This window comes from Labrus bergylta, chromosome 16 (assembly GCF_963930695.1).
Source record: "Labrus bergylta chromosome 16, fLabBer1.1, whole genome shotgun sequence".
NCBI lineage: Eukaryota > Metazoa > Chordata > Actinopteri > Labriformes > Labridae > Labrus > Labrus bergylta.
In genome coordinates, this window is record NC_089210.1 from 17,937,897 (window position 1) to 17,949,159 (window position 11,263).

At 42.3% G+C, this 11,263-nt stretch overlaps 1 protein-coding gene across 5 annotated transcripts in view; it reads left to right on the forward strand.

Annotated features, from left to right (window-relative positions):
* Positions 1-6,189, forward strand: part of LOC109999830 (voltage-dependent T-type calcium channel subunit alpha-1I-like) — an 88,256-nt gene extending 82,067 nt beyond the window's left edge. For all 5 annotated transcript variants that reach the window (XM_020654975.3, XM_065964407.1, XM_065964409.1 and 2 more), the window contains one exon: positions 597-6,189. In XM_020654975.3, the coding sequence (XP_020510631.3) occupies positions 597-1,328 (732 nt within the window). In that variant the 3' untranslated portion in view covers positions 1,329-6,189. The remainder of the gene's footprint in view (positions 1-596) is intronic.
* The last annotated feature ends 5,074 nt before the right edge of the window (positions 6,190-11,263 follow it).

The window sequence follows — 11,263 nt, forward strand, 5'->3', positions numbered from 1 at the left end:
GAGATTAGTGAACAGGTGTGATAAAGTATTTAATAAGACTTTTGCTCTCCATGAGGTCAAGCTTCTTATCTTCCATTCAAATTTTCAGTATTTTCAAAAAAGCTTTTCATAGATGCTTATATATGTATACTTCCTCGTTTTGTAGGACTTGTTTTCTTTTTTTACCTCTTGAAGCAGTCTGTACAACCTTGAAATTATATTAAGCCCAGAGTCTCCTCGGTAAGTACTTAAAAAAAAAAACATTCAGATTGTTCTCAAACGCTTCTTGAGTCTCTCATGTTGAACTGTTTATGTGGTGGCTGATTTGAAATCTAAAAATGTCTTTATTATTCAATCAGTGTTTGAAAATGTCTTAATGTTCCCTGGATAATAAAAGTGCAGTAAGAGGAGAGGCCTTGTTGTGCTCTGCCCTTATAGGCAGCATCCAGTCAAGCTCATGAGAGCGCCATCTCAATATCTTTACCTCCTCAGACAAGACACTCTTAGGGAAAATATTCAACCATGTTTTCAGAGAGAGAGACTTTTTCCACACGTTTCTGACTGAAAGTTGAATTCATGCGCTCTCTTTTATTTCTCCCCCTCCCTTCTGTCCTCAGTACCCCTCCCACAGTGACTCGTCCCTCGCCACAGGCAGCTCCGAGGGCAGCCTCCAGACCACTCTGGAAGAGGGACTGAGCTTCAGCATCTCTCCACCACAGAACCTGGAGTTTCCCCTGCCGACAGCTCCGCTTCCGCTCGCGTGCCCCATCACGCTGCCCGAAGACAGCACAGACATTTCCTCCCCGGTCCGGACCCTGAGACCGAGGCCGAGCCCCTCGTCGGCCCTGACCCTCCAGGCCACAAAGGGGCATCAGCGGAGCCAGAGCAGTGGGCGGGGAAGCACCAGCCCGGGCTACACCCGGGACGACTCGATCGACCCTTCAGACGAGGACCTGGGCATAGTCATCGGATCGTCGATTGGCGGTTGTGGTTCCAGCCAAGCGGGGAACAGTGAACACTTGTCAGAGACGCTGAGCAGCTTGTCGCTGACATCACTGCTGTCCCCCAGCTCTCTGGTGTACCCCGGGGGAGCGGTGAAGAAATGTAACAGCACGGGCAGCCTGGACCAGGGGGGTTTGCTTCTGTCGTCCCGCTGCAGAGAGGGCCGCAGGGAGATCTTGGGCCTGGAGATCATGGACCCTCAAGGCTTCTTGGCCAACCCCTGGACTGGGGTATTAGTGGACACAAGAAGAGGAGAAGGAAGAGGGGAGCTGGGCGATGGCGAGCAGGGCTTTAAAGGGAAGAGCTCAAGCCAAACAACAGTCGGGCCTTGTCGGAAGAACAGATGAAACCGACTTTTCTCCTTTTTCTTTGTCCTCACCATTCCTTGGATCTAATCCCATTGCTGTCCTTCTCACTCTCTCTGCTCCCATCGTGAGAGAGAGGCTCGATGACACATGATGTCTTGAATCCAGAACCAAACCCTCATCTCGCACCCTCAACCCCTCTTCTATACATTTTGTGACAAGCCCATGTCCAACTTTGCGCTAGCTTGGGGGAGTCGTTTTGGTTTTTTAGCCTGCTGGTGAAGAAATGGCCTGCAGAGTTAAAACCCCAAGGGCTGAAAATAGGTCCTTAAAGCCTCTTTGGGGGTTGTACCTGAGAAAAAGGACCATGGAAGTGTTTTTGCTCATTTTTGAAGAACAGGGCGTGCATTTTTATCAGGGAGTCAATTGGAGCAGAGACAAAAGAGCTTAACCTCAAAGACACAGAAAGACGATGCTCAGCGGGAAGTTTCCTTTTCTCTGCGTTGGCTTGGGGTTGAAGTGCAAAAATAGAAGTACCAAAACTGAAATAGCTATTCATACCAACAGAGGCTGTTTGATGTGTTTTTCACTCGGAGGCAGTGCAGAAAAAGCAAGTGGAAGGAGGCTAAGAGATGGCAGAACATATCAAGGGCGGAAGGAAAGGCTGGGGAAGGAGAAGGCAGGTGATTTGTTTGGCCCGGGCGAGCAGGAGCGGATCTAATGTCCATCTGCTCCGGCAGACGGAAACAACAGGTCCCGCTCACTCCTGCCACGGGACCTTCTGCTGGGTTCAGAGTGAAACGCGAGGTGGACGAGAGTTCAGGAGTGTGTGCTCGATTTGTGTGTTTGTGTGTGTGTGAGAAGCACTGCCTCAGGTATCCAAGGCATGAATTAAAAATCATCACTTCACCGTACCTCTGGAACAGGAGATTGATCAAAGCTGATTGATCAAAGCTTTGTGCGCCTCGCTGCAACTTACTCTCGAGCGGTGGCGGGAAAATTAAAAAAGAAATTGACAGATCGCAGAGGTAGAACTGTGCATGGAGTGATTTGTGAAATTGTTTTATTTTTATTTCTATCTGCAGCATCTGTCACTCGCTCAAAAATAATAAAAAAAGAGCTCAGTTGGATGGAACGCTACAAACACCCTATCACAAGAAACAATAATGTGTGTCTGGGGCCCGCCTTGTGTGCACCAAAAAAAAATGTTTCACTGCTTCTTCATAAAGTGAGACCTGAAAGCACACTCTTTTTGACGCCCCCCCTTCCTCTCACCGTGCTTTAGGATTCGAGCTGAACGGACAAACCCCTACGGGAGCTGTGATGGACTCGACTGCATGATGGAATTGCATTTAACCAAGATTTTTTTTATATATAAGCAGAAGTGTAAGAAGATGTCAATTGTCGGGTGATAACATGATTTCTATTCCACTATTTTTCTAGAAAAAAAGAGAGTAGGCACGTGCAAGTCTCGACTTTGTCCTCGTATCATTTAACCTGTACCGACTCTTACGACTTGTTGTCTAGGACTTTTTTCTGTCTTGCCAGTGGCTTCCAGTTTTATAACATTTTTTTAAGGTGTGGACAGTGCATAAAACAAAGAAGCAAAAAATTCAAATGAACTCTGTTGCGCTGAAGTGTTTGTTCCCCTCCAGCACATATCTCTCTGGGAACACTGGTTTCCTGTTTGATCCTTTTTTTTTTTTTTTTTTTTTTCTCCAAACGACGGAGTCCCAGAGGACAACCAAGAGATGGGGAACAGCCATATTCACTCACAGCACACGAGGATCGTTTCTAGCTCACAGACATTTCCTGTTTGCACACAGGGAACTTGTTTGCTTTAAGCCTCCTATGTTAAAAAAACAACAAAAAAAAACATGAATAGCTTCAACCATCTCTATGAAAGCTTTATTTTGAGAGTTACACCACATATACATATCGATTCTGGACACATTTGTGTTCCTCAAGCATGGTTCTGGGATTGCAATACAGTATGCTTCTTCTTTAATGCACTCATCTCCTCGTCCCCTCGTCTCCTCACACATACAGTCTGTTGTAGCAAACTCTTCCACACACCATGGTTTATACATGAATGGGTAAACGTTGCATCTTTTTAATGCAAACTCATTTTTTGTTATTCACCCCATTCTTACCGGAGATGCTCATCCTTCCACCTGAGTTCTAGACGTAGATTGTTGTATCCTGAGTGTTTGGATCATTACCTTTTCTTTTTTTTTTTTTTTTCTCAAAAAGAATAAGGTGATGAGAGAAAATCCAGTCTGACCTTTTTCATCATGCAAAATCACTTTGATGACTATGTTTTCTCACATGGTGTTGGGTATCAATGAGTGATAGTAAAGACGGTTGTGCGTGTGTGCGTGTGTGTGTGTGTGTTTACGACTTCAGGTGAAGTGATTGCCTTTTCCTGAAGTGTCCTGTTTGTTGGCGAGGAAACCTGATATTAAAGCGAGAGAAAACAGGAAGCAACCAAGGGCTGTTTTAGCTTCAAAGATATGTCCTTCTATCTTTCTGAGACAAAAATCCTTTTTGTCAGTGAATATGGCATCAAAGGTTAAAGCCTGACTACGCAGCAATAAATGTTCTCTGTGTACGCCCTGAGTAAACGATGTCAATGTGATTTTTATCTCCTCAAACACATACAGTATCCATTACTGTCTCTAATCCGATCACATCGCAACCTCTGCCCTCTCGGCGACCAATCAGTGGAGAGAGACGGGCTGCAATTGAACGACATGAAATAATGAGGTCATTGAACTCAGGTCGGGGGGTAAAAACCACTACTCACATTTTTAAAGATTAGCTGTAAAGGTGTGCTCAGACTGACCTCGGAGGGAATTTTGCAGCTTGCTTTATTCCGCACAAATTTGACTGCTGGAGTGTTTTTTTTTTTAACGCCGCAGACAGTAGATGCACCTGCAGTTCCAGATGTTAGCTGTAACTACCTAACAATGCACCACCTGTGTGTGTGTAAGCAGAGTGTGCCTTTGTACAGTATGTATGTGTGTGTGCTGTGACTTTGGCTCAGACTGATTTAAAAAAAACTTGCCGGGAGCTCCAGTTTCCTCCTGACTCTTTGTCTCTGCAAATTCATGAAGTGATGAAGTCGAGCGGCGGTGGGATAAGCACACATTTTATCGAAAAAGTATCTTGACCTGTGCAGACATGTTTTTTTTGCTTCAACTCACGCTGCCTTGAAAAAAAAACTGTCCACCTCTTCTGTACGATGAATTTGTATGCAGCCACACGGCCTCTGAGAGTTGCTTTTGAGTTCAGTCTGAACACAACTTGAGAGTGTACAATTCACATTTGTACATATCTTTGTATCTTGATCTGCATGTGTGCATTGCTGCCAGTGACCATGATTATATCATTAGTATGCATTTCATAAAAATTGTACAAAGATAAAGGAAATGCCCCTACAGTTTTTTTTTTTGACTGCTGCTATGGAACACTAAAAAAAGAAAAAGTCATATCCAGAAAAGTCATATGTTTTTTTCTTCCGACATATTGTTCCCATGAGAGTAGAGTTATGAACAAAATACATATTTAGTTTAAAAGCTGCTGTTCAGTTTTTTTTTTAAATAAGTCTTATTTAGATTTGAATGACCAATCAGTGGAGAGATGGGCTCCAATTAAATGACGTGAACTAAGATAAGATAAGATAATCCTTTATTTATCCCACAACGGGGAAATTGACATTGTTACAGCAGCAAAGAGCAAAGATTGCAAACAAAAAGTGAACGCAGTAAACAATTTAAATAAAAGAACTAAAAATGTACCAAAAAACTAAAAAAAACAAAACTAGAAAAAAGAACTAATGAGGTTATTAAGAGTACAGGGAAAAGGGGGTTGGTTCAGTACAATCCAAAGCAGGGCAGAGAAAGCCAGTGACAGGACAGGGACACAAAAGCAGGAAGTGCTGTCGTGGACATCTGGACATGAGGAGAGCGAACAAAACAGTGTGCAGACGCAGAGGCAGTGCAGATGCTGCAGAAACAGGAGACTTCTCCAGACAGCTTGTCATCGACATCCTCGCCCAGCAGAGCCGCCAGTGCGAGAGAGCGCATTAGGCATGCACGCTGAACTCTGAGGTGTTGTTTACCTCACACCCCCCCCCACAACCAGCCAGCCAGCAGCCAGTCCAACCTCTCAGAATCAGCTCTCCCTGCAGGGCCCCCTGTCCTTCAAATGTCACTGCAGCAAGGGTGGAGGTGTGTGTGCTGAGCGGTAAGTTTGCATGAGACGGAGTGTGTTTGTGCAAGTGAATATGTCAAAGCTTCAGTTCTATGCAAGGGGTCTTTAAAAACAGTGTCCTGTCATCGGAAATTTGAGGGCATTGACTCCGCTTTGGACTTCCATCCCTTGGGGGAGCGAGACGACTTCTGCAACAGGAGTTCCAAAGGTCAGGGATCCAATAAGCCTCGTGGGGGTTTCTGTGCCCGAATTGATTGATTTCATCCCCTGAGATATCAAAGTCCCTCGGGTGCAAGAGAATATTTTTCATCTCACCTGGAAACCCACTGGTCTTGTCTCAGCTGCAACCTTTATAGTGATTCTGTACAGCATGACAAAGGTTGCAGTTTTACAGCAGCAAACAGGTCCTCAGGGCTCGACAAAACTCCTTCTGTAAAACTGAAATAGAAAACAAATGTTCCAAATGCATCAATCAAGGGGATTCTTCTGAGGTGAAAAAAAATTAATTATATTAAAGTGGGTCAACGCGTGTTTTTTTTTGTTTTGTTTTTAAAGAAAAAGATCCTCATCTCCTTGCTGAAGATGTAATGTGGAAATGTAGCTGAGATAAAGAGAAGTACTTGTCAAATGCATCACAACCCCCAAAAGCTTTGTCAAACATAATTCTAAAAAAAAAAGTCCAAACAGATGTGTCTCATTAACGTGTTTGTCTCCGGGCACAAGAGGGAGGAACTGGAATCTTTCGCACAGCATCCACCTTGTTTATGGATATGTTGCTTTTCTGCTTTTTTCCCGGGGGGAGGGAGGATGGAAGCTTTTTTGAGTCGAACGGTGAGTAAATGAGAAGTTGTTTTTTAGTGCTTTGTGGCACCTAATGAGTCGTTTAAGCTGCCACAGTGTCTTTTGAAGTGTTGAGAGGTGAAACTGTGAGGCAAACTGCGGGGCCATGAAGCCGTTACTGTACATCAAGGCTATACTCTTTGAAGCCCGAAGATGGTGCTCACCATTTTGAAAAAATGCTGTCCCAACCTAACTTTCAGTCAGTCTACTGTCAGGCGGAGAGGTGAAAGTTTAGGCAGTACTTTAGTCTCTTAGCCTGCATCATCAAACATGCTAGAAACAAAAAAAAAGTTAAAAAAATGCATTTTGTATGTGACTTCCGAGGATTTTGGTGCCAGCCTCAAGGGGAAACACTTCCACGATGGCTTCATTTTTCCGCACTCAGAGAAGACTAAAATTCAGGTTTATTATTACAGTTGTGAAAGCGTCAAAGTTTCTCCTTTCTCTGTCTCATTTCTTTAATCACATCAGTCTGCAAAACCTCCCTGCTGACATACACACACACACACACACACACACACACACACACACACACACACACACACACACACACACACACACACACACACACACACACACACACACACACACACACACACACACACACACACACAAAAAAAAATGAAGGCAGTGTATGGAAACCAGCTACTGTCAGCTATCCAGGCTAACTGCTCAGGGAGTTGTCCAGGCCCAATCGATTGTATCGGGGGCTCCAGGGAGAGAGGCAGATAAAGGCAGGTTTTTATAAAGGTGGCACGACAAAAGGATGAATGTGGTGCCTGTGAAATGAGCTGACTGGAGGAGATCAGATGGAATGACTGTCGATCTGCGGATGAACTGTAAGCTCTCTGAAATCACAAATACTTCTGAGGGGTTTTTGTTTTCTCATTTGAGTGTCTCTTTGTTCTCTCTCTCTCTCTCTCTCTCTCTCTCTCTCTCAATTCAATTTTTCAATTCAAATAGCTTTATTGGCATGAATGTGTAAAATATATTGCCAAAGCATATAATAACAAATAATACAATAGTAATAATGAAAAGTAATAATTAGCGATTAAATATTTTAACAATGAAGAAAAATAATAATAATATTAATAATAAAAAAAATAAAAGATTAAAAAATAAAAGATTAAATTTAAAAAAAAAGTATGTAGTGTGTGCGTGTGTATGAGATTAACACAAGTGCTATGTGTATTTGTACCTTTTTGTGTGTGTGTTCAGGTTCCACTGGTTGGATAGGGTTAGGGCAACATCTCTCTCTCTCTCTCTCTCTCTCTCTCTCACCATTATCAATATCATGACCTGGCTTTTCTCTCTTTCTCTCTCTCTTCTCTCTCTCTCTCTCTCTCTCTCTCTCTCACCATATCAATATCATGACCTGGCTTTTCTCTCTCTCTCTCTCTCTCTCTCTCTTTTCTCTCTCTTCTCTCTCTTCTGTCTCTCTCTCTCTCTCTCTCTCTCTCTTCTGTCTCTCTCTCTCTCTCTCTCTCTTCTCTCTCTCTCTTCTGTCTCTCTCTCTCTCTCTCTCTCTCTCTCTCTCTTTCTCTCTCTCTCTCTCTCACCATATCAATATCATGACCTGGCTTTTCTCTCTCTAACGATGAAAAAAGCAGGAACAGTATCCACACTTTGCCCCCGTCAACCCTAATTCAAAGGGGGAGCTGGGTAACCTTTATGACCTTTCAAATTATTAACATAGAAGTGTTGCAAAACACACACCTAGACACCCACCCAGGCACACTTGATCTTTTTCCTAGCACCCATCGTGAGTGTGCAAGGGAGGGTGTCTGTCTGAGGATCAGTGCTAATGGCTGAAGCTTATCCCTTCACAAACAGAGTTTCCCTCCTCTCTCTGTTTCCTCCTCTACCTCTGCGACATAAAGCCATTAGAGAGAAGGAGAAGCAGTGACAGCTGAAACCGTGAGATTGGGAACAGTGCTGACACTGCTGGTTTTCAGGCTCTCTGAATAGTCGTCTCTGTGGATGATTGACTCTGGGTTTTTCTCAGCACCTGGCCTGTGTTTTGTAAGATAATAGTGAAAAATAATACAGTAACACTGTTGAGCGACCGGTTAATGCCGGGAAAGATTTATTTGAAGGGGAGCGCTGTCGGTTCAGGCAAATGCACGGCAGAGTGTTTTCAGTACAGATTTGTAATCCAAGTTCATGCCATGGCATCGCTATTGAATTTAAACTGCATTTTCCCTTAACAGGAAAACAATTTTTGAAGGCTGCAAAACTCCCTTTATAATTTAAAGGAATCCTTTTATTACATTTACAGCAGAACAGTAATAACTTTTTCACCTGCAAACAATAAAAGCTTGAATTAAAACCACAAAGCAGCTTTAATCCCACTTTAAAAAAAACAAAACAAAGAATCAATGAGCACTCTGTTAACAGTGTGGAGATGTAAAGTGGTGTTTGTAGTGATGAAACAGTGGTCCACATCTTCATCTCCCCTTGGCTACACGGAGATAGAAAGTGTAGCGTTCACTGTTATATCATTTCTTTGGGCTGCTTTTTATTTCCTTTAGGAATTGTTGGAGAACAAAACGGAGCTTGAAGCCGTAGAATATCAGATCCATATTTAAAGGGTGGAGGGAAACTCAACATCCAATGTCATTTAATGCACATGAATATGCATCTGATTGATTAATAGAACTTTATTGTCAGACGTGGTCTGAAATTTGTCTTGCATCACAGCGGCTCCATTTGCAACATAAAAAATTAAGACAGGATACGAAGATACAAACATTTGACACAACATTCAAACACCAAACAAACATTCAGAGGCCTTTGACTTGCTTTGTTCAGGGATTCAGCTCCGCATTTAATTTTAGAATTGACTGGTGAACAGAGGATTGTTTCAGTCTAGCCTTATCAAAACAAGGGATCTGTTTACTCACCAGTGCTCCAATTTAACTTAAGAGCTGATGACATATCGATGTTGGGTTTTCCACTTACTATCGTGGCCCAAAGTGGCCAAAAAGATCAGCTCTTAGACTTTATGTAAGGTGGATGCAGCAACAGTTAAATACTGTAGCCATTAAATATATATCAACAGAAACAGAGAAGTGAAGGGTTGGCAAAGACTAACATTTTTACAATTACTCTTTCGACTGCAAAAAGTGAATTCATTGGCTTCTTTATTAGTCAGAGAGAGTGTTTTTCACAGTGAAAATCTGATTTATTAGGCTAGTATGTTAGCTACTTAACATGCAGTCTTTAGCAGATTTAATCACTTTTTGAGGCAGCCTCAAGTGGACACTCCAGGTACTGCAGTTTTTGTCACTTGTGGGTTTGCGTCATTTTTCAGCGGAGGATGTTTGGATTTGGTGAAACATCTTGCTTTCAAAATTACTTAAAATTCCTTTGAGGTCAGATGACATATGCATGATATGTTAGGTAAGATTCAATGTTTTGCTGTGGCTTATTCACTCTTCTCATGCTGACTATATTCTGTATATGTGTGTGTATTTCAGTGAGAGGAAATCATGACTACACTACGACCAGTGCCTTAGTCTTCATGATGGTGCAACACAAAGCTCAGATTTCATTTCCTAACTGCAGCGAGCAGGGACACGATTGTTTGCAAAGCAGAAATGTGAGAAGGAAAAATTAAATTAGGCCCGCTCGAGAGATGTTACATAAGGTTACCAGATACTGCCTCTTCCAACTTTGCTGAATCGGTTATAAAGTTTGTTCTTCAGTCAAATTATGGTGCGCAAAAGAAAGTTTATCTGTTGTCCTCCAAAGAAGCGAGCAAAGGCAGCAGTTTTTTAATTCATGTAATTTATTTATATGATATTTAGTTGGACTTTTAATTATGGTGACCTTGAAAAATATCCACGCACTTCAAAGCAATTGTTTATGAAAGTGAACGCGCTGCACAAACAGGAAGGTCTTTGCTGGATTTCTACTTATTTCAGCATGTTATCATCATGCAGGAAACCAAGAAGTGTTTTCACCGAGGAGGGTTCAATCAGTAAACATTTACTGTCTGTCATTGGTTGAATTAAAGAAAATGAGTCAAGATGCTTGAAACTCGTCTGAGGTGCTGAGTGGAGCTGAAGGTAACTCTTGGTTCCTGTTGAATCTTAAAAAGTTGTGCGTCTTCATTCCGGGGTCTTGGTGTTAAGAGCTTTTGGATGTTCCCTCTGATGCATGCTGTGCTATGAGCCTGCTGAGAGGGAGGATAAGAGGCACAACATCAGCCTGAACTCAGACACACTCACATTCTCATTATGCACAGCACAAGGTTGCAGCGAAGGGCAAACTATGAGGATACTCATGAATTTCAAAGACTTTAAATATGACCGAGTACACTGTATCTCAAAAGTAATCTTCATGTGTCTGAAATGTAATCGGAGTCAGAGCTGCAGTTCAAAAACATGAACTTACTTTAGTCCACAAATCCTGGTGAGACTGAAATGTATCTATGACGCTTTGCCTCTAATTTAATGTGACCAGCATTCACCTTGACCGTCAATTTGCAAGACAGTTTGCAGTGAGTAATTTATTTTCAAATTATCTTTTTCTTTTTATGCTTTTTATCTGAATGCTCAAAGCTTAGTCTCAGTCTTATTTATATTTTTCTGCTGCTGCTTTTTATTATGTACAGGCAGGAATTTACACAAGACAGTACTGACAGTCACATGACTTCAAAAAATGGACAACAACCAGAACAGAACAACAAAAACAACAAATACTGAAAGCACAAAGTTACCAGAACATACATCTTGAAATATTAGAGATCACATGTTATGCAAAATACACTTTACCATGTTTTAATGTGTCTCTGAATGTCTATCAACTTCTCCAAATTCAGAGAATAGTCCATCCTCTCCGTCTTTCGCCTGCTCCACTTTTCAGAAAATGTGTGCTCAAACAGGCCGTTTGGAGATTTTCCCTTTATGACATCCCAA